The sequence below is a fragment of the Heterodontus francisci genome, chromosome 11, assembly GCF_036365525.1.
Source record: "Heterodontus francisci isolate sHetFra1 chromosome 11, sHetFra1.hap1, whole genome shotgun sequence".
NCBI classification, from domain to species: domain Eukaryota; kingdom Metazoa; phylum Chordata; class Chondrichthyes; order Heterodontiformes; family Heterodontidae; genus Heterodontus; species Heterodontus francisci.
In genome coordinates this window covers 67982915-68007414 of record NC_090381.1, presented here as the reverse complement: position 1 = coordinate 68007414, position 24500 = coordinate 67982915, and the positions used below count along the sequence as shown (strand labels likewise).

At 44.0% G+C, this 24500-nt stretch overlaps 1 protein-coding gene across 2 annotated transcripts in view; it reads right to left on the bottom strand.

The window, feature by feature from the left end:
• The window catches only part of si:ch211-51h4.2 (uncharacterized), a 374380-nt gene that overhangs the window by 205037 nt on the left and 144843 nt on the right, over window positions 1-24500 (bottom strand). For both annotated transcript variants that reach the window (XM_068042238.1, XM_068042237.1), the window contains exon 8: window positions 2498-2621. In XM_068042238.1, coding sequence (XP_067898339.1) covers window positions 2498-2621 — 124 coding nt within the window. The remainder of the gene's footprint in view (window positions 1-2497; window positions 2622-24500) is intronic.

Genomic DNA, 24500 nt, shown 5'->3' with positions numbered 1-24500 from the left:
CGATTACCCCCGGCAAGGCAACCAAAACTTACCTTTCCTCCCGGCTCCCAGACATTTTCTCTTCATGCTGAGCCACAGTCCCAGCAGTGGCCAGCACTCCCAGTGGCGCTGCTGGGACAAAGAGCTGCCGGCCCGCTGATTCCTACCTCAAGCAGGTGGAAGTCTCGCCTCACATCAATTGAAGCCCGGGGACCCACAACATGCGGGTTAGATCCCCAGGCGAGGTGGACGCAGGTTTGCCACCGACTTTTCAGTTGGTGGCCGGCTCCCGTCTTCCTACTGTAAAATTCCGGCCTGTATTTTTTAAAAATAATGCTCCAATCCGCTTAATCCAATTTAGCACAGAAAGCTGTTTCATAAAATGTCAGTATGATCTAATTATCGTGGATTTTGGGGACAGCTGAATTATTATTTTTCTAGTACAAAACCTTAATCTGTGGTTACCAATTACCCCCAATATTGGAGATGAAAAATTTATTTTGTGGTTCATTGGAAATCTTTGATTTATTAAACTAAGTATAAGTATAAAAATAAATTGTTCTGAGCCAGGTCTGATGCATTTTGCATTAAAATAACTTGTTCTAAACAAACAAGTATAAAAATTCCAAGCACATTTAAGAAATTGTTAAGATTAGGCAGACATTATTAGATGCAGAAATCTGACAACAAAAGAAAACAATAATAATGCTAATAAAACCAATTATATAAACAAAAGAATCAGAATATAGCCCAACTTGGCATTGATCAGTACCCTGTCTCAGAAGATAGAACTTGATAACAGGCATTTTTTGGACTATATTCATTCAGTGATCATAAACAATTCTAATTCAAACACTGGGTGGCTAAGTGGAAATATTACTGTTACACATCCCTCATACTGTTTTGACATTAAATCTGAATCTTAGCTATTCATACATACACTCAGATGCAGCAGCTTTGCATGCTCTATCCTGGGGTCGGGGGTGGGGAGAAGACAAATTCAACTTGCTTTTGACCATTTTTTGGATGTAAAGGCTTGTGCCATGCCAGCTTCACCTAGTTGTGCAAGAAACTTTTTAATAGTTAGATTACTGTTGAGCTGGGACAGGCCGAAAAGCTGCATCAGGACAAATTTGGCTCAGGCTGACACAGCCCGAATTACCAAGCAATTGCTTCGCCAACTTGCTGCTTGTTTTGGGCCCAAGTCTAATTTCTACCCCTCTGTGTTTCATACTTTTAGCAAGCCAGGGCAATCAAAAGCCACTCATATCTTTCATAATCTAATTAGGTCAGGTCATCAGCAAGGAAGTGAAGCTAAGTTTCAGGCTAAGCTGACCATTATTGTCCCTGTGTATGACTATCCTATGCTGCGTAGTAGCTGCAAGTATCCCAACAGCAGATCGTGTAGCTCTGCATTCTTCTCTCTGCTAATCCCATGGTCTTTTCATGACAAGTGTGTCAGTGCCTGAAGGCCAATCAGGGAATGTTAGTTCTTGATCACCTTGGAATGCTTTTTTCCATGCAATACCAACATGAGCTTTTGGAAAAAACACACAGCACAAGGCTTAGACAGGCATTCACGAATTGTAGTGATGCCCTCAGGGGGTCCACTGGCACAGCTCCCTTTACATCCCATTTGTGCCCGTTTTGTGGACATAACAGACAAATCCTTCAATTTTTAAAAAATCCTTTGTGTTTCCTATTTGGCTCAGGACCTTATTTATTTGGATATTGTTCAAGTATTCAAATACCAGTTTAGCAATATATTACTATTGTGTACTACTATGATGCATAACGCAGTCGGCTGACTGGTTTACAAGGAGTTGTACTGCCCACCTAGGTTCTGGAACTTTGTTTACATGGTTCTGGTGGAGGTCCATTTGTTTGTGTGTGGTCTCGGGGTGTAATCCCATGTTAGAGCAACCAGTAGCTAAGATCATAGCAGGTACATACTAGACAGGTTTGAATGGCTTTTCTCTGTATAATATTTTAGCAGAGGAACTTAACAGTGGGGTAGATTTTGATTTTGTGTAATTGTATGAAACTGGTGATAGCAACACAGCAGCTCATTTTACATCTTTCCCGATTTTTCTTTTCATTGAATTCTTTCTCTGGATTTCAAACTGTTACTGTGGGTTGTCAGGGAGTCCCCACGAAAGTTATATCCCATAATTATTTATGGTGATAGTTAATAGCAATGAAATAAAATAACATTTGAATTATTTCTTAGCACTAAGAATAATGCGCAAAAAATTGTGAATTATTTTTAAACTGATATATAGAACAAATGAGAAGGCCAGTCGGCACAATAACACCTCTCCTTTTGAGCAGAAGAGTTTCAAAACTTACTTATAGGAAATGCACAACAGTAATACACTAAAATGATTCTGGTATCTGTTTATTTTTGTTTTTCACATATTGGAATTGATGAAATAATTCATTTAAAACTAACATTTTAAAAATGCATTCTCTACATGTTGAGACCAAAGCAAAATAATTTGCAGAATATTATACTCACTGTGATGATTAACAGAGTTCCTTTTACCAGTGTCAAAATGGATGTGATTGGCTGTATAATAACTTGAGCCAGAATAATTCCCAAAGACAAGATCCATGTGAAGAATGGAATGACATAGACATGCCTAAGTTAAAAAAAAATTATATATAAAATGTTGGAACAATTCATAGTATCAACCAAAAATCTACAGAGTACATTCTAGAGGAGTTATCTCGGAGTGAGGGATCTCAAGGCTCAGTGTTGGCACCATTACCATTTCTAATTGAAATAAATGACCTGGATTCAGAAACTAATTCAAAGTCAGAGTTGCAGATAATACAGATTTAGAGGGTGAGTGGGGGGCAGTGGAATTGGAGGGGGCAGATAGATGTTGCCAAATGGCAGTAATTTGAACCTCCAAAAATGGGTGGGTTTGGTTTTGGTGGGAAGTTAAAAAGTTAAAAATCTGAAACAGGAATCGAGCACACCTTGCCCAGGATTTTGTTGAGTTCCTGATGCTGGGCTCCATGGTGGGGGGTGGGGCTGGAAGATTGCAGCGGCCCGCCACAGAGCCCGACGCCAGGCCTGATCTTCCCGGTGGCGGTGAGAATCCGTGATGGCCCCTGTGCTGTTTGGCGACGGGACCCAACTTTAAATATTTAAATAAAAGGAAATGAATACATTTAAATACCATTCACTGTGATCTTGCCAGCTGTCCAGGATCTTCCGTGCAACGGCCGGCACTCATGCGCCTTCACTTTCCCGTCCAGGGAAAGTTGGCACCACCAAGGTGGGGAAGGGGAGACTTAGGATTTTAAGTGAAGTGGGTGGGGGGGACGTGGGTCAACTCTGCATTTCTAGTATGTGGGGGGGGACAGGGAAAGGGTGTCATTGGTGGGGGGAAAGATCTAATCTTCAATGTGTTTTGCGGGTGGGGGGGGGATATGGGGCGACCATTTATTTTCATTGTATTGGGGGTGGGTGGGTCAGAAATTTATTTTCACTGTCGTGGGGGGGAAGGGGTGGGTATGGAGTTCAACTCTGTACTTTTTGTGCAGGTCTGGCAGCCCTTTAAAAATGGCACCAGTGCCTGCACACGGGTAGCTGACGCCCTTCACAGCGTCAGTGATGCTGCCCCTGCCACATGATGGTGGTGGGGGGGGGGGGGGGGGTTCGGCAGCCCACCTTGCATATTTAAATGAGCCTCCTCCGCGATCTGTGCTTGCGAGCCGCCATTTTTTTCTTGCCTGCAGCGGGCGAATAAAATTCAGCCCTTAAACCCATGCACTTCCGGTTTTAACAGAGGCGGGGGTGAGGGGCTACTCGGAGGAGGTGGGTCGGTCACATGTTAAAGGAGGCTGAGTGCTTTCTTTTCAACAGTGATTCCATTTTTAACCAGTCAGCTGGCTGTTGGGTGGGAAACCTACAGAAAAACATTAAAAGACGCACTGCAGTTAAAAACTCCAGGACGTTTAGGAAATCCACACTTTTGAGTTTCGTATCCATAATGCCACCCATCCCACCCCAGACTGACCACAGCTCCAAGCCAAGGACAGGGCTAATCTAAAAATGCGCAGAACAATAGCAGATGAAATTTAATGCAGACAAGCATGAAGTGCTAAACATAGGAAGGAAATATAGAAAAAAAATCATGCTGTCTGAATAATATTGAAATAGTTAAAAGATGAAGCTGAAGAAGTCCCAAGAGTCTCTTATCCAACCAATGCAAAATAGTAATCAACAAAGTTAACACGATGTTGAAAGACATAATTAAAGCAACAGAACAAAAATTATAGGAATAAATGATCAAACTCTGGTCAAACAGCACCTTGAATACTGCGTCCAATTCTGGTCGCTAAGAAAGAAGAGAGAGATTCAAGTGCTGGAGACTCTGCAGAGAAAGCCCATAAAATTGATCCCCAGTGTTTTGATCTGAGTTATGAAAAAAGACGACAAAGACATGGACTCTTGAGCCTGGAAAGGCAGCATCTGAAGAGCGATCTTAGAGATACAAAATAGTTACAGGTGTCAAAAAAGTTAACCCGGAATATTGCTTTAAATTGTGGGAGTAAAACTAAAGGACTGATACCAGACATTCTTCATCACACAAAGAGCGATCAAGGTGTGGAATAAACTTTCAGTTATAGTAGTAGAGGCAAAACCCCTAAAATCATGTAAAAACAATTGGATATTAGAATACTGGATCATTAGAATCTGGCTGCATGGATGAATCAAGATGGGTTGAATAGACTTCCTCAGCTGCAATTACCTTGTGATCTAAACCAGCAATTTTACATCTTACAAACTCTTACAGAATTATGAAACAATTGTGCTCTAATTATTTGTTATATTTTTCACAAATAATGTTGAAAATCAAACTTCACGTTGAAAAGTTACAGCAGATTTAGAGGCTCTACCTATAAAATGCATAGGCAACGAGTCAGGTTAAATCCCTCTCAGGGAAAGTTGGAGGTTGTTTGATTGCCTTATGGAGTTGAGGAGGAATTTCAGAGTTTTGTTCCTGGATTGGGTCTTTTTTTTTCTGTTTCTTTCGTCTATTCCAGGAGTTAGCATTACTGGAAATTGGAGAGGGCACTGTCATATGTCTCACCAGTGGATGAACACTAATGAGCTTACATTCTACAATAGCCTTTTTTTTCACATGTTTTAGTGGAGTTGGGTGGGGAGGGGCCCATAAAATTCGAGCCAATGTTTCAGGTTGATGACCTTTCATCAGAACTGGGAAAAGTTAGAAATGTAATAGGTTTTGAGCAAGTGAAAGAGGGAAGAGTTAGAAAAAGAACAAGTGGGAAAATCTCTGATACGCAGAAGGCAGAAGAGATTAAGGCCGGAATTTTACGCTTCCCCCCCGCCCCCCCCAAAAAGAGTGGGATGGTGGCCTGAGGCGAGTGGGCGTAAAATGGAGTGGGAGGCTCAGGGGGCCCTTCCCGACCAGCTCCCGCCTCAGCCGCCATTTTACACAGGACGGCAGTGTTGAAAAACTGCTGACCTGTCCCAGACCAATCAAGGCCCTTAAGTGGCCTGCCACCACGGGGATTTTACTGGTAGCAAGTGGGCGGCCCAGGCCAGAGAAAAGCCGCCTGTTAAAAGGAGGCGGCTTTCTGATGGCCTGGGGGGCCCTCATGATCGGGCACCCTTTGCCCAACGGAGGGCCGCTGCAGATGCCCCAACCACCGCCAATGCCCAACACGCCCCCGTCCCCCCAATCGTCCACTCTTGCCTTGCTGGGGCCCGAACGATCGTCCTCGGCGAGGCCCCAAAAGCTTATCTTTTCCTGGGGCCGTCCTTCCTCTTCTTCTTGAAGCTGGGTTGCAGTCCCAGCAGTGGCCACCGCTCCAATCAGGCCTGCTGATTGGCTGGCAGCTCCATTAGGTGGGACTTCCTGCTTCAATGAAGTGCAAGTCCTGCCTCATACCAATTAAGGACCTGGGGACCGTAAAATGCAGTCTAGATCCTCAGGCCAGGCGGAGGCGGGTTCGCCACTGACTTTTCAGCCAGTGGACGGCTCCCGTCCGACAAGAGTAAAATTCCGGCCTAAATGACAAGAGAGTTAGTGGTGCAGGGTCAGAGGGAGTGGTAATGGAATGAATAAAGAAACAAAAGAAGTGTTTAGAGGAGGTATGACTGGCAGAATGAATAACAGTGATCATCCAAAAGCAAAAACAAGAGAAAAGCTAGAGTAAAACTGAAACCTGCAAAGAAAAAAGAAACAAAATAGGGGCAGAGATTATGGCTTGAAATTGTTGAACTCAACGTTGAGTCCAGAAGGGTATAAAGTGCCTAACTGAAAGGTGAGGTGCTGTTCCTCGAGCTGGTGTTGAGCTTCATTGGAACACTGCAAGAGGCTGAGGGGAGAGAGGGCAGTGTGAGAGCAAGATGGAGAATTGAAATGATGGGCAAACAGAAGCTCAGGGTTATGCTTGCGGACTGAACGTCGGTGTTCTACAAAGCGGTCACCCAATCTGCATTTGCTCTCCCCAGTGTAGAGCAGACTGCATCGTGAGCAGCGAATACTGTATACTAATTGAAAGAAGTACAAATAAATCTCAGTGTCATCTGGTAAGAGTGTTTGTGGCTGTGGAAGGTGAGAAGAGAGGAGGTAAAAGGGCAGGTGTTGCATCTCCTGTGCTTGCATGGAAGTGTGCCATGGGAAGGGGAGGGGGTATTGGGGTGATTGAGGAGTGAACTATGCCCATTGATTCCTCAACACACTGCACACCATCCTCCTCTTTGGCCCCTCTCAATGAAACCATGTGCCAGTAGCCAGGTGACATTGTGAAGGCTCAAACCCAAATCCCTGGCATGTGAACACCCCATCCCTGACACAAACTGCTTTGGCCACACTGCATCAGCTTTCCTGTGAAGACAAACTGCCTGACCCCATGTCTGCTAAGTAAGTGCAGCAATGACCTCAGCTGCTGCCCCATTGCCACCCTTAAATACCTGCCAGGGATCTAATGCCCCGTGGCCTCCATGCACTCTGCTTAAAATTTGAATGGGCCCTAAAATACCATTCAATTGGATGTTTAATCACCTTAACTAGCTCTCAATTGTCTTTTTGCAGAAGCACGCGCCATTCATGCTTCACTTGCTGTCTGCCTCTGGTAAAGTAACGACCCGGTTTCATAACATTGGAGCTCCGTTCCGACACCAGCCCATACAATTTTACACCACCCCTAAGGCAGTCCACAAAGGGGAGGGAAAATCCTGACTCCTATTTCCAAGTAATAAGGGTCATCCTTTTCCTATTTACTAGGTGTAGCTTTTTTTGAATAAAACTTGGAAATAGTGGTTTAAGCAAAAGAGAAAAAAAGAAAAATCAGACCCACACAAATTCTGAATTGAAATTTATGATTAATGAAGTATTGTGTAATGTGGCATATGTTTCGTATTAATATAACACTGTAGCAAATGTAAGCCCATAATTTACATAAACATTGATAGTTAGACACTCAAAAAGACAATACATTCATTGTGCTTGCTAACCTTCAAGAGGATGAAAAACTAAGACGGCGTGACAACACAAATTTATCTTACAATGAAGAAATGGATTCAATTTGTACTTCTGCTTGCCCCAGCAAGATTTAAAAGCTTATTGATTGTCTATTCATCGCTTCAAATTAAGTTCTATGTTGCATTCTCAATAACCTGAACTGGTCACTGAATTTGGCAATAAGGGAAATTCCTGATTTATGAGCTCTTACAATAAATTTTCTACTGAGACTATTCGAGTTTTATATGTTTCTGCTTGCCTGGTTTTATTCACAAGCTCTGTTCTGGGACATAGAGAGGATGCCTTAAAAGAAAATCTCATTGTGGTAAATATAAAATTGAGAAGGTGACAAAAATACTTCAATTAAATATAATTGCTGTGGTTTGGATCATTATAAGTTCCTCAGCTTTGTAACATTAAAATAAAGAAATTCATAAAGCATTCACACTAAAAACTTCAAGCTTAACATGAATTACCTCAAATATCATGCTGACATTAAGACACACCTATCAATACGCTTCTTTAATATTTCCCATGTTAGATAATTTTTAATATAAGTGCCAGCTCTCTTTTCAAAGGACAGCTGGGGAGTTCTTCCCTGTGTCCTTGTCCATATACCTGAAACAGATTACCTGGTCATTATCTCAGTGCAGTTTGTGGGATCTTTGTGTGCAGTTTTTCTGCCACTTTACACTACAACAGTGATATATGGTCAATTAAGTACTTTTGAACTAAAGTGCTTTGGGACATCTTGAGGTTGTGAAAAGCATGATATAAATGCAAGTTGTTTCTTTTGGGAATACAGCACAATCAATATTGACACCAGCCTAAATATTTTTTATCATTGCCATCCCATAAATGGAAATAGTCATGGTATAACTGACAGGTAATTGCTAATGCTGGATCTGCATCCATAACACACATTATGTGTATTTTTTCTCGAAGTTTTGCTGGCTGCTGGTAATGCCCCAAAGAGGTGGGCACTTAACTTCAATAGAATAATGGGCTGATAGTGATGTGATTTTGATCTCTATGCTATTTCTGTTTGAAACACTCAAGTGCACTCCTTGATAATTTTGTGCAAATAAATCGAGCACTTGGGAGTCATCCACCAAAGAGACTGGCAAATTCTTCTGGATCATCGTAGATTGCTATATGTTGCATAGGAACAATAGCAGGCCACAAGAGAGGCAGTGGCGTAATGGTAATGTCACCTGAGCCCCGGGTTTATGCGCTGGGGACATGGTTCGAATCCCACCATGGCAGATGGTGGAATTTGAATGCAATTAATAAATCTGGAATTAAAAGCTAGTCTAGTGGTAACCATGAAACCATCGGTGATTGCTGTAAAAACCCATCTGGCCCTTTAGGGAATGGAAATCTGCTGTCCTTACCTGGTCTGACCTACATATGACTCCAGACCCACAGCAATGTGGTTGACTCTTAAATGGCCTAGCAAGCCACTCAGGAAATGAAACTGGACCGACCCCTCGGCTGATGAATCAATGCTTCTCCATGTTGAACACCAATGGAAGCACTACTGAGGGTAGTAAAGGCACAAAATATACTTTGATTGGGGGACTTCAATGTCATAGAGAGAGTCAGAGAGATACAGCACTGAAACTGGCCCTTCGGCCCACCGAGTCTGTGCTGACCAACAACCACCCATTTATACTAATCCTACATTTAATCCCATATTCCCTACCACATCCCCACCTTCCCTCAATTCTCCTACCACTTACCTACACTAGGGAAAATTTACAATGGCCAATTTACCTAACAATCTGCAAGTCTTTGGCTGTGGGAGGAAACCAGAGCACCCGGCAGAAACCCACGTGGTCACAGGAAGAACTTGCAAACTCCGCACAGGCAGTACCCAGAACTGAACCCGGGTCGCTGGAGCTGTGAGGCTGCGGTGCTAACCAATGCGGCACCCATCAACGAGTGGCTTGGTAGCCCACGACTGACCAAGCTGGCCGAATCCTAAAGAGCATAGCTGCTGGACTGGGTCTGCGGCAGGTAGTGAGGGAAAAACATACTTGACCTCGTCCTCAACAATCCACCTGTCGCAGATGCACCTGTCCATGGCAGTACTGGTAGGAATGACCACTGTACAGTTCTTGTGGAGACAAAATCCTGTCTTCACATTGAGGATACCCACCACTATGTTGTGTGGCACTACCACCGTGCTAAATGGGATAGATTTCAAACAGATCTAGCAACTCAAAACTGGGCATCCATGAGGCGCTGTGGTACATCAGCAGCAGTAGCATTGTATTTAACCAAAATCTGTAACCTCATGGCCCCGCATATTCTACCATTACCTTCAAGCTGGGGGGACCAACCCTGGTTCAATGAAGAGTGTAGAAGGGCATGCCAGGAGTAGCACCAGGCATACCCCAAAATGAGGTGTCAAACTTGTGAAGCTACAACACAGGACCACGTGCCTGCCAAACAGCGGAAGCAGCATGCAACAGACAGAGCTAAGCGATCCCACAACCAACAGATCAGATTTAAGCTCTGCAGACCTGCCACATCCAGTCGTGAATGGTGGTGGACAATTAAACAATTGACAGGAGGAGGAAGCTCCACAAATATCCCCATCCTCAATGATGGGGGAGCCAGCACATCAGTGAAAAAGCCAAGGTTGAAGCATTTGCATCCAATTTTCAGCCAGAAGTGCCGAGTGGATGACTCATCGTGGCCTCCTCCTGAGGTCCCCAGTATCACAGATGCCAGTCTTCAGCCAATCCGATTCACTGCACGTGATACCAAGAAACGGCTGAAGGCACTGGATACTACAAAGGCTACAGGCCATGACAACATTCCAGCAACAGTACTGAAGACCTTTGCTCCAGAACTATCCGCGCCCCTAGCCAAGCTGTTCCAGTACAGCTACAACACTGGTATCTACCCGGCAATGTAGAAAATTGCCCCGGTAAGACCTGTGCACAAAAAGCAGGACAAATCCAACCCGGACAATTACTGCTCTATCAATCTACTCAAAATCATCAGCAAAGTGATGGAAAAGATCGTTGACTGTGCTATCAAGCGACACTTGCTCAGCAATAATCTGCTCACTGATGCTCAGCTTGGGTTCTGGCAGGGCCACTCAGCTCCTGACCTCATTACAGTCTTGGTCCAAACAAGGACAAAAGAGCTGAACTCAAGAGGTGAGGTGAGAGTGACTGCCCTTGACATCAAGGCAGCATTTCACCAGGTATGTCATCAAGGAGCCCAGTCCCAGGACATCACTGCAGGAGTTCCTCAGGGCAGTGTCCTCGGCTCAACCAACTTCAGCTGCGTCATCAATAACCTTCTCTACATCATAAAGTCAGAACTTGGGATGTTCGCTGATGATTGCACAATTTTCAGCACCATTTGTAATTCCTCAGATACTGAAGCAGCCCATGTCAAAATACAGTAAGACCTGGGCCACATCCAGGCTTGGGCTGATAAGTGGCAAGTAACATTCATGCAACAAAAGTGCCAGGCAATGACCATCTCAAACAAGAGAGAATCTTACCATCTTCCTTTGACGTTCAATGGCATTATCATTGCTGAATCCCCCACTATCAACATCCTGGGGGTCACCATTGACCAGAAATTAACTGGAGCAGCCACATAAATGCTGTGACTACAAAAGCAGGTCAGAGGCTGGAAATTCTGCAGTGAGTAACTCACCTCCTGACTCCCCAATGCCTATCAACCATCTACAAGGCACAAGTCAGGAATGTGATGGAATACTCTCCACTTGCCTGGAGGGGTGCAGCTCCAACAACACTCAAGAAGCTCGACATCATCCAGGACATCATCCAGTCCACTTGATTGGCACCCCATCCACTAACATTCACTCCCTCCAACACCGATGCACAGTAGTAGCAGTGTGTACCATCTACAAGATGTACTGCAGCAACTCACCAATGCTTCTTTGACAGCACCTTCCAAACCCACAACCTCTACCACCTCGAAGGACAAGGGCAGCAGATGCTTGGGAACACCACTGCCTGCAAGTTCCCCTCCAAGCCACACACCATCCTGACTTGGAATCAAATTGCCGTTCCTTCACTGGGTCAAAATCCTGAAACTCCCTCACAGCACTGTTGGTGTACCTTCACCCCAAGGACTGCAGCGATTCAAGAAGGCAACTCACCACCACCTTTTCAAGGGCAATTAGGGATAGGCAATAAATGCCAGCCCAGCCAGTGATGCCGACATCCCATGAACAAATTAAAAAAAATTAGCCCCTGAAGCTTTTTCTGCCATTCAATGAGATCATGGCTGATCTGTGACTTAACTCCACATGCCCACCTTTGCCCCATATCTCTTAATACCTTAGGTTAGCAAAATTATATCAATCCCGGATATATAAATAACAATTAACTTGCATCAATTGCAATTTGTGGAAGAGAGTTTCACACTACACCACCTTTTGTGTGAAGAGGTGTTTCCTAACTTCTCTCTTGAAAGGCTTGGCTCTAATTTTAGACTGTATCCCTATCCTAGACTTCCCAACCAGTGGCATAGTTTCTATCAATCCTTGCAGTTTCCCTTAATATCTTAAAAACTTTGATCAAATCACACCTTAACCATCTAAATTCCAAGGAATACAACCATAGTTTGTGTAGCTCTCTTTTTTAATTTAACCCTTGCAGTCCAGATATCATTCTGGTTAATCTACACTGGGCTCCCTCCAAGGCCAATATATCCTTCCTCAGGTGTGTTGCCCAGAACTTCTCACATGACTCTAGGCGTGGTCTAAGTAGGGTTTTCTACAGCTGTAGCATTCATAGAGTCATAGAGTTTTACAGCACAGAAACAGGCCCTTCGGCCCAACGCGCCTGTGCCGACCATCAAGCACCCATCCTAACGAATCCCATTTCCCCGCACTTGGCCCGTAGCCTTTTATGTTATGGCATTTCGAGTGCTCATCTAAATATTTCTTGAAAGTCGTGAGTATTCCTGCCTCTACCACCCCTTCAGATAGTGTGTTCCAGATTCCAACCACCCTCTGGGTGAAAAAATTCCTCAACTCCCCTCTAAACTTCCTGCCCCTTACCTTAAATCTATGCCCCCTAGTTATTGACCTCTCCGCTAAGGGAAAAAGTTTCTTCCTATCTATCCTATCAATGCCCCTCATAATTTTGTATACCTCAATCAGGTCCCCCCTCAGCCTTCTCTGCTCCAAGGAAAACAACCCCAGCCTATCTAGTCTGTCTTCATAACTGAAATGCTTCAGTCCAGGCAACATCCTGGTGAATCTGCTCTGCACCCTCTCCATTGCAATCACATCCTTCCTATAGTGTGGTGACCAGAACTGTACACAGTACTCCAACTGTGGCCCAACCAGCGTTTTATTCAGCTCCATCATAACCTCCCTGCTCTTATATTTTATGCCTCGGCTAATAAAGGCAAGTATGCCTTCCTAACCACCTTATCTACCTGTGCTGCTGCCTTCAGTGATCTATGGACAAGCACCCCAAGGTCCCTCTGTACTCCCTAGGACCCTACCATCCATTTTATATTCCATTGCCTTGTTAGACAACCCAAAGTGCATCACCTCACACTTCTCAGAATTAAAGTCCATTTGCCACTGCTCTGCCCATCATACCAGCTCATCTATATCGTCCTGTAATCTAAGGCTTTCCTCCTGACTATTTACGACACCATTAATTTTCGTGTCGTCTGCGAGCTTACTGATCATACCTCCTAAATCATTAATGTACACTACAAACAGTAAGGGTCCCAGCACCGATCCCTGCGGTACACCACTGGTCACAGGCTTCCACTCACAGAAACAACCCTCTACCATCACCCTCTGCCTCCTGCCGCTAAGCCAATTTTGAATCCAACTTGCCAAATTATCCTGGATCCCATGGGCCTTTACTTTCTTAATCAATCTCCTATGTGGGACCTTATCGAAAGCCTTACTGAAGTCCTTGGAGAGAACATCAACTGCTTTACCCTTATCTAAACATCTAGTCACTTCCTCGAAAAATTCAATCAAATTTGTTAGACACGATCTCCCCCTGACAAAGCCATGCTGACTATCCCTGATTAATCCCTGCCTCTCCAAGTGGAGATTAATCCTGTCTCTCAGAATTTTTTCCAATAATTTCCCTACCCCACTGATGTTAGACTCACCAGCCTATAATTACCTGGTTTATCCCTGCTACCCTTCTTGAATAATGGTACCACATTCGCTGTCCTCCAGTCCTCTGGTACCTCTCCTGTGGCAGAGAGGATCTGAAAATTTGTGTCAGAGCCCCTGCTATCTCCTCCCTTGCCTCACATAACAGCCTGGGATACATCTCATCTGGGCCTGGGGATTTATCCACTTTTAAGCCCGCTAATACTTGCTCCTTTTCAACGCTAATTTGATCAAGTATATCACAATCCCCCTCCCTGATCACTACACCTACATCGTCCTTCTCCATAGTGAACACAGACGAAAAGTAATCGTTCAAAATCTCACCTATGTCCTCCGGCTCCACACCTCTTTGATCCCTAATGGGCCTCACTTTTTCCCTGGTTATCCTCTTGTCCCTAACATACTTATAAAACACCTTAGGATTTTCCTTTATCTTGTCTGCCAGTGATTTTTCATGCCCCCTCTTCGCTCTCCTGATAACTTTTTTAAGTACTCCCCTACACTTTATATACTCCTCTAGGGCCTCCACTGTTTTCAGCACTCTAAATCTGCCATACGCCTCATTTTTTTTGCTTATCCAATCCTCTATATCCCTTGACATCCAAGATTCCCTTGACCTGTTGGTCCTACTCTTCACCTTTACAGGAACATGCTGCACCTGAACCCTCACAATTTCCCTTCTAAATGACTCCCACTGGTCTGATGTAGACTTTCCTGTAAGAAGCTGCTCCCAGTTCACTTTGGCCAGATCCTGTTTTATCATATTGAATTCTGCCTTCCCCCAATTCAGTACTCTTATTTCCGGATCCTCTATGTCCTTTTCCAGAATAACCTTAAATCTTACAGATTTATGGTCGCTGTGCCCGAAATGTTCCCCCACTGACACTTCTACCACTTGTCCGGCTTCATTCCCTAGGATTAAGTCCAGTACCGCTCCTCCTCTTGTAGGACTCTGTATGTACTGGCTCAAAAAGCTCTCCTGAATGCACTTGAAGAATTCCGCCCCCTTTAAACTTTTTACACTAATACTATCCCCTCTAACATAGGGGAAGTTGAAATCCCCTATTATTACCCTATTATTATTGCACCTCTGAGATTTGCCTACATATCTGCTCCTCTACCACTGTCTGACTGTTTGGAGGCCTGTAGTACACTCCCAGCCAAGTAATAGCCCCCTTTTTGTTTTTAAGTTCTATGCATATGGCCTCATTAGAGGAACCTTCTAAGATATCATCCCTCCTTCCTGCAGTAATTGTCTCTTTAATAACAGTGCAATGCCATCTCCTCTTTTCCCCCCTCCCCTATCACGTCTGAAGATACTATACCCTGGGATATTAAGCTGCCAGTCCTGCCCTTCCCTCAACCATGTCTCAGTAACAGCAATAATATCATACTCCCATGTGTTAATAACTTCTACACTTTTGTACTCTCATTCTTTAGATATAAAGGCCACAGTCCAATGGTCTTTTTGATTATTTTCTGCACCTGTCCATGAAATTTTAATGATCTATGCACATGGACCTCCAAGTCTCTTTGGCCCGCCAGGGTTTCTAGATTTTTAGCATTTAGAATGTACTCTGTGCTATCCTGGTTAGGTCCAAAGTGAATGACCTCACATTTGCCTGCATTGAAATCAATTTGCCACAGTTTTGCCCAGTCACTTAATCTATCACTATCTCCTTATAACTTTATACTTTCATCTATGCTGCTTACAGTGCTGCCTATCTTTGTGTTAATGGCAAACTTGGATAGATGGCTTTCTATCCCATTATCTAAGTCATGAATGCAGTGAATGGTTGAGGCCCCAAACGGATGCTTGTGGGACACCACTGGTCACATTCTGTCAATTAGAGTACCTGCTCATTATCCCTATTCTCTGTCTTCTTCCACATAGCCAATTTACTAACCTGGTCAATCATTTGCCTTCAATTCCATGAGCTTCAACTTTAGCTCACAGTCTGTTATGAGGGACTTTATCAGATGCCTTCTGAAAATCTATATAAATAACACCCATAGACATTCCCACATCCTTTACTTAGTCCCATTACCTCCATCTGTGGCTTGGTGTGAAATTTTGTCTGATAATACTGTGAAGAACCTGGGGATGTTTTACTACATTAAATGCACTATATGGGCACAATTTAATGCAGCGGTTTAAAACAGGAATGGTGGCCTGGGGAGGGATGGGGAATCGCGTCAGAAGCACCTGCCTAGAAATTCAGCGCCGTGATGTTGTTTCCAGATTTTCTCAGTGGCGGGAAAGCACCAAAATAGATTTGACACCTTGACGCGATGAGAATCTATTTTACATTACAAAACACTGACTTTACATGCATTAGGATCTCATTCGGCACGATTTAATGGGAGGCTTGGGATTAAGTGGATGGCGGGCAGCATTCAGGTACCTTTGGGCTCATGTCTGTTCATAGCTGGCCGCACTAAGGAAAGGCTTCAGTGCTGCGACAGTGAGGCAGCCATGACCAGCACTGCATAGGGAGAGATGGGTGAACCAAGGCCATTTTCGGACTGTGTTGCTGGGTGCTCTGCAAGGGGGGTCTGGATCTTGGGGTCTTTGCAAGGAGAGTCATGGTCTCGGGTCTCTGACGGGGGGGGGGGGGGTGGGATCAGGGTAACGTTTGCTCTGCAAGGTGGGGGATTGGGTTTGGGTGGCTGCATTGTTGTGTGAAATGTTTGATTGCCCCTGCTGCTGGATATCAGCAAGGGTGGGCGCTGAAGGTCATCAGGGAGTCTGCCGGAAGTAGTTTCATTGGCTCAGTTGCCAAGACAGGGTCATTCTGCATCAACAGCACTACGTAGGCCCACTGGTCACCTGGCATGGGTCTCATATACCTTGCCTTTCTGGACCCTCCCTCAATCACTCATCTCATCTAATCAAGGGAGAGCCAAGAGGCAGCTGCGCCTGGTGGTGAAGCTCCACGATGAGAGCAGCATGTCAAGAAGGGCCCACTTGCGCCACAGAGTGTACCGGACTCGAATCAGCTACCACCAAATGTCCGAGCAGCATTGTCAGCAAAGACTACAGCTCTCTATGGAGGCCGTCATCAACTCATGTGCCCTGCTACAGGACGAGTTGCAATCTGTGGGATTTGGGGGTCACCCTATGCCCATCACCCTAAAGATGACAGTGGCACTGAAGTTTACACATCTGGATCTTTTCAAGAAGCCACCGGGAACATGTGTGGGGTCTCACAGGCAGCAGCCCACCGCTGCATCAAGAAGGTGACCAGTGCCCTGTTCAAGAGGACTGTCTCTGGATTTCCCCAGGAGCAAGATGTGATAGATTGCAGGCATGTGCCATCAAGGCTCCGAAAGACCAGCCAGCCACCTTCATCAACAGGAAGGGCTTCCATTCAATCAACGTAAAACTGGTCTGCGACCACCGAAAGCATTTATTGCAGGTGTGTGCCCGCTTCCCGGGAAGCAGCCACAATGCCTACGTACTTTGGCAGTCTCAGGTGCTGCTGCTTTTTCAGCCTCCCGCACGCCTTCAGGGATGGATTCTCAGGAACATGGGCCACCCCTGAGGATTTGGCTACTGACGCCAGTGAGGAACCATTGCAATGCAGTGGAGGAGAGGTACAACACTTGTCATGGCTCCATCCAAGCGACCATCGAGCAGGCCACTGGCTGCTGAAGATGAGATTCCATTGCCTCAATCAATCAGGTGGAGCCCTGCATTATGCCCCAGCACGGCTCTTGGGTATCGTGATTGCCTGATGTGCTTTGCACAATCTAGCACTGCAGCGGGGGCAGGCCTTGCATGACGATGAAATGCCTGAGCGACACTCCTCCACTGACGAGGAGGACGCAGAAGAGGTTGAGAAGCAAGCAGCACTGGATGTTGAAGCCATTGCACTGGAGGCCAGGCAGATTGAGTGATGTGCCTAGGAGGTAAGAGATAACCTCATAATCACCCGCTTCCAGCCTCCCTGATGCCCACTCACAGAGAAATCAATAAAGATTCACCTCATGCATGTAGTCTGTCGCTTCCTTTCCATTTGTGTTGCCTGACTTGCATGCAGCTGCAAACCATGCTAGTGCCCGTGGGAAATCATATGTTAATGAGAGCTGTGGTTACATTGGCATTCCACTGGGGCCGGGGGTGGGGTGCTGGTGGGGAAAGAGTGAAGTCAGCAGCTCTCAATTAAGGCATAATGGAATAATGACTTTATCACAATGGCTGTTGATGACTTGAACAAAAGAACTTTATGTTAGTGATTACATATCAGATGTGAATCCCCAAGTGTACCTACGTGCTTTTCTTAAAAGGTTTGCGAGTGCTCGTATGGGGAATGATCCCAGTGACAGCATTTGGTCTGCAGGCAGGCTGCTGATCAGGCTGCCACTTGGCCTGTGATGACTTCAGCGGCTATCCTCTGTCTGCCTGAGGCCAGGAAGACCTCAGCTGCCTGAGGGTTTCCTGCACTGAAGCAGGACTCTTCTCAGGCATCGCAGCTGCTGTAGCTGGACTCACTTGTAGAGTGGCTGAGCAGTCGCTGTCCACACTCGGAGTGCCTGAGGGGTAACCCCAACTGTGGAGGCCAGCCTCTCTTTCAAGGCTCTCTTGAACCCCCTGCTCTTTGCTAGATGTTCTTTTATTCACTCCTTTAGTAGGAATTCTATTTTTTTTCCTACCACCAATGTTAAGCTGGCCAGTCCATAATTCTCTGGGCATGTTCTGTCCCCCTTCTTAAATATAGGAATTACACTGGCAATCTGCCAGTCCTCTGGCACTACACCTTTTTCTAATCAAATTAAATGTGTACTAATGCCTCTACTTATCTCTTCCCTAGATTTTTGTAAAAATCCATCCAAAGCAGGGGCTTTATCCTCTTAGTTTGATTAGTTTATTTAATACATCCACTTTTTTTTTATTTTAAATACATTAATCTCATTACTCATCATTCAATGTCATGTATACCTTATCTATCGCCCTGGTAAATACTGAAGCAAAATGATTTAATATTTTTCTGCCATCTCTCTATGGTTACCTGTGGGATTATCCTGTCGATCACCTAATGGTCTTACTCCCATTCCAGCCTTCTTGTTTTTATTGATGTGCCTGTAAAATATTTTACTATTTTGTTTTATGTTCCTTGATAAATTTAATGTCATAGCTCCTCTTCGTCTTCCTAATTTTTTGACTTTTCTCCTAATCTCTTCTCATTTTCTCTTATCATGCACTCCTCTACTGTCGATGTACTTAATGCCTCTTTTCTAACCTTCAATTGTTCCCTTATGTCTTCATTTATCCAAGGACTCTCACTAGTGTTTAATTTCCTTATAGTGGAATATATTTTCCTGCACTCTGTAGAACACGGTTTTAAATGTTTCCCATTGTTGTTCTACAACGTTATTTGCCAGTATTGTTGCCCATCTAATTTTATTCTCAGCCCATCATAATCAGCTTTTCCCCAACCTATTATAAAATAAAAACAAGAAATGCTGGAAATACTCAGAAGGTCTGGCAGCATCTGTGGAGAGAGAAGCAGAGTTAATGTTTCAGGTCAGTGACCCTTCTTTCGAAATGGCAGACATAAGAAATGTAAAAGATTTTAAGCAAGTAAAGCTGGGGGGTGTGGCAAGAGATAACAAAAGAGAAGATGTTGATCGGACAAGGTCACAGAATAGCTGACCAGAAAGTCATGGAGCAAAGGCCCAATCTAATTAACCTGGTTTTCATCAGACTTATGTTCTTCTCTTAAAATGTATTTATATTATGGTCATTATTTCCTAGATGGTCCTGCTCAGGTTCATTCCCCAATACTTGATCCAATAGCGAATCATCCCTTGTTGGGCTTTTTACATTGAGTTGGAAAGGCGTCCTGTGCACACTGTAGGAAATCCAGTCCCTTATCCCCTTTACCTACCTCTTCTGTCCATTTAATACTGGAGTAGTTGAAATCCCCCATGATTATTGTTCTATGTTTTTTACTCAATTCCCTAATTTGTTTGCATATTTCTTGCTCCACCTCCCTTCCACTATTAGGTAGTCTGCAGGCTACACCTATAAGTGTAATTGAGCTTTTATCATCTTTTATCTTTATCCATATGGATTCTCTCTTCGTCTTGCTGATAGCTGCCATTATGTTATCCCTAATAAGTACATCTACTCCACCTCCCCTTTTATGCCCCCCCCCATCTCTATCTTTTTAAAATATGTTACACCCTGCAATGCTTAATTCTCAGTCCTGATTTTTCTGTAGCCATGTCTCAGTAATCCCTACTATGTCTGATTCCTCCCATTGCATGACTGCCTCCAGCTCCCCTGTTTTATTACGAACCCTACATGCATTGCTTTATTTTAAAATCATTTCAATAGGATTTCCTCTCACTTTATGTTTAAACTTCTGTTTAGACTCCTGTTCTATGACTATTTATTCCATTGCCATCAATGTCCTCCCTTACTTTATTCTTTCCTTCCCGGTTTTGTTTACATTTAGCCTGCTTAAATTTGTTGTAAATCCCTCCCCCCATCTTACTAGTATAAAGCCTTTGCAACTTCCTTATTTACCCTTTCTACAGTAATTATTATATATAATTATGGCACGCTTTAGCTGTTGTACAAAATTTACAAGAGCTTTGAAAATAAGCCTACAGAAATTGACAGAAGAATGGAGAAAGCTGTGCTTATAATTTTGATAATTGAAAGCATTGGTAGAAAATAATTTATATTACATTGAAAGAAATTAAGTTCTGTGAGTAAAATGCCTCTTACTAGCAGTCATAGGACTTGGTTTAGCCATTGGGGAATATAATATTGAAGTGTATTCCTGAACTTGATTTTATACACTACAATTAAAGTAAAAGTCACATGAAAATCTCTAGTCTGTATAAGGGTATTGTCTGACTCCCTATTAGTGCATAATTATGCATGATTTGGTATGAAGCCATTAAAACGTATATTCTGTTGTTATGCGACATTAAGGAAAATGAGATTTGTACTACATCTACATCTCTGCTACAAATCTTTAAGCTCAATCATATTGAGGAATAGTACATTATTCTCAAATGTAAAAGTAAAAAATACTTCTGCCCTATCCTTTCCTGTAGAGAGATTCAAATGCTCCATCAAACTGCTTAGGTTATAGTACCATACTTCAGGAAGCTTGCCGTTATCCTATAGCATGACATCTACTGCACAGTGACAAACAGAATTTTTAATGCTTTCATGGGATGTGAGCGTTGCTGGCTAGGCCAGCATTTATTACCCATCCCTAATTGCCTTTGAGAAGGTGGTGGTGAGGCCCATTCTTGAACAGCTGCAGTCCATCAGGTGTAGATACACCCACAGTGCTGTTAGGGAGTTCAAGGTTTTGACCCAGTCACAGTGAAGAAATGGCGATACATATCTAAGTCAGGATGATGCGTGTCTTGGAGGAGAACTTGCAGGTGGTGGTGTTCCCATGCATCTGCTGCCCCTGTCCTAGGCGGTGGAGGTCATGGGTTTGGAAGGTGCTGTTGAAGGAGGCTTGGCAAGTTGCTGCAGTACATCTTGTAGATGGTTTACACTGCTACCACTGTGCGCCAACGGTGGAGGGAGTGAATGTTTAAGTTGCTGGATGGGTGCCAGTGGGCTGCTTTGTTCTGGATAGTGTCGAGCTTCTTGAGTGTTGTTGGAGTTACACTCATCCAGGCAATTGGAGAGTATTCCATCACACTCCTGAAGTGTGCCATGTAAGATGGTGGACAGGCTTTGGGACGTCAGGAGGTGAATTACTTGTCACAGCATTCCCAGCTTCTGACCTGCTCTTGTATGACTGGTCCAAATTTCTGGTCAATGGTAAGCCCCAGGATGTTGATGGTGGGGGATTCACAAATGGTAATGCCTTTGAATGTCAAGGGGAAAATGGTTAGATACTCTTTTGTTGGAGATGGTCATTGCCTGGCATTCGTGTTAGTTATTCTACTACTGCAGATGGTATTGAGCAGTCCAGTGACACAGTCAGTGTTATTTGCCTGAATATATCATACATTTTGTAGTTGGCCAAATAAACACTTTCAGTTGTGTCCTATTCCTTTAATAGTTATTACAAGGTCCCACCATCTCAGAGCCACCTTTCCCAAACAAACAGTAGTCCTTGAACAATCCATGTTTCAAATGCCTTTTCCTAATGCACAAAGCAAAGCACACAGTACATCTTTCAGCTCTCCTCACTTCCCCCGAACCTCACCCTTTTATGCTCAGCTGGCTGGGGAAAGTCTCCTCCCACTCCTGATGCAATTATCTTTTAAGGGAGTTTCTTAAAGGGTTCATACCCTTCCTATAGGATCAGGGCCCTCAGCAACCTCTACTGACATACTAGCCCACAATCACCCTGCTACGCAGTTCATATTCCATCACAACTAGTCACTTGCACAGCATAAACAGTCTTAAGCAGAATCAACAATTTCAAACTCTTTGGTGGCTACTTTTTTTTTTACAAGAGTTAATTTTTAATCCTTGTGGTTCAGGGGCACTGAAGATTAGCCAAAGCTTAAGTATAAAGAAAACAATATGACCACTCAGGAACTTCAAAATATGAGGCACGGACTTCATCTTCAGGTGAAGATCTCCAAAGACCAGGTAAAATGAGTTGATGAGAATCATCAAAATAAGAACTTCATGATAGATTCACCTTCTGATTGTTCTTTCTAAAATGTGTATATTTTCTGTGTTTTCAATGTTTAAAGTCTTTAATTCAGCTACATGTGTTGGATTTTAATGGGGTACTGACTAGCTCAGCTAGTATTGTGACTTCAAATATTATGAGAATTACAACACAAATCTTGGCTGAATTTGTGGTGGCCCGCCTGTGCGATATATTGAACCTGCTATCATCCGATTAGTTAATACTGAATTGTTAGGGAGACTAGACCTAATGGGCTGAATTTTATGTGCCCTCCGAATTCAGGGGTTCTGGCGAGGGAGCCCGGAGAATTCTTCCGGGAAAAGTCTGCCATGACCCCCGACGCAGAGAGGTCCCCGTCGCATTTTACCGGCGCCACTCAGCGGCAGGGCCTTCATTTCAATATGTTAATAAAGATTAATGAATGCAAATGAACACACCTCGTCCTGGCAGTCGTCCCATGCCAATATTCCGCCGTAGGCCGGAACTCCATAGCCTTTGGAACTCTGTTCGGAGTGCCAAGGTGTGACACTGATGTGACACTGAGGTGGAGTGATATTATCAGGGTGGGGTATGGATGGGGTGGGGGAAGTGGGAAAAACATTTTTTATTCGCTGTGGGGATGGTGGGAAGGGGTTGAAGGGCAAATGTTGCGAGGTTGCGGGGGTGGGGGGGGAAGTTCGGGTTGGGAATACAGTTTATAGGCCAAAAAAAAATATTGTGAGGGGGTCTGGGAAAGGCCTCCAGTTTTTAATTTTTTAAATAAAATGTATGGTAACACAACTTTAAAAATTCAAATTTTTTCTAAGGGCTTGAAGCCCTTTAAAAATGCGCCAGTGCCTTTGCAGTGGCGCCGGACGCATTGTCAGGGACAGAACGGCCACCCCCAGTGGTTAGTACCACAGCCTCACAGCTCCAGTGACCCAGGTTCGGTTCTGGGTACTGCCTGTGCAGAGTTTGCAAGTTTTCCCTGGGACCACGTGGGTTTCCTCTGGGTGCTCCGGTTTCCTCCCACCTGCCAAAGACTTGCGGGTTGATAGGTAAGTTGGCCATTGTAAAAAATGCCTTTAGTGTAGGTAGGTGGGAGGAGAATTGAGGGAAGGTGGGGATGTGAGAGGGAAAATGGGATTAATGTAGGATTAGTATAACTGGGTGGTTGATGGTTGGCGCGGACTCGGTGGGCCGAAGGGCCTGTTCGGTGCTGTATCTCTCTATGACTCTACATCATTGGGGGCAGCCGCTCCGCCCCCTCCATTTAAATGAGCCCCCGCGCAAAATATCGCGAGGGCTCAGCGATGGCTCATCTGCACGAGCGGACCGCCGAGATCAGAGCGCGCCATCATGATTTGCGGTGCGCTCATAAAATTCAGCCCATTGTGATGTCATTACACTCTTCACAGTTTGAATTTGCTCGTTAATTAAGTAGAAATAAACAAAAATTGCCAGCTTTGTAATACCAGCTAGAATTACAGAAAACACTTCAGTGTAATATAAATTTGGAAGTTGATTGGATTTATTTTTCTGTTCGTTAACATGCTGCTGCTAAATAATAAAACATTTCCTATCATTTTGTCACATAGGTGTCTAAGCCAGGTAGCTTATGTCCCAGCAACTTGCCATCATTTTTGCTGGGGACGTATACTCTTTAGGAACTGATGTTACATCAGAACCTTATAACAAAGTAAAGGACTCATACTATTGATCTAGCATACATTCGGACACAAGCTCCTGAGTATCAAGAACAGTATGCTAACCCAACATAGCATCCAGCCCACGATCTTATTTACATAAAGGTTGTTTTCCAACATTGCTGCATGCTAAACTGAAATCAGATCAGCTACAGCACATTCTGTTTGCTCAGATGGGAAAAGTGTAATTGTTTCAATATTATGACTTGTTCAGTAGAATTAAAAATAACATGACTAATGCAGCAGAATTTTTTAAAATGTAATATCGCATAAACAGAACGATGAATGTTAATTTGTTCAATTCGTACCAATATTAAAATTTTGCTGATGACTTAAGTTATTCAGCTATTTCGATGTTCATTATTATCTCCGTTATATAAATCTTCAGCATTCAATAAAGGGTGGTGAGGGGTTGGCAAAGCCATAGATTCACCTCAGACCCAGAATATCACTGCAGGAGTTCTCAGGGGAATGTTCTTGGCCCAACCATCTTCAGCTGCTTCATCAATCACCTTCCCTCCATCATAAGGTCAGCAGTAGG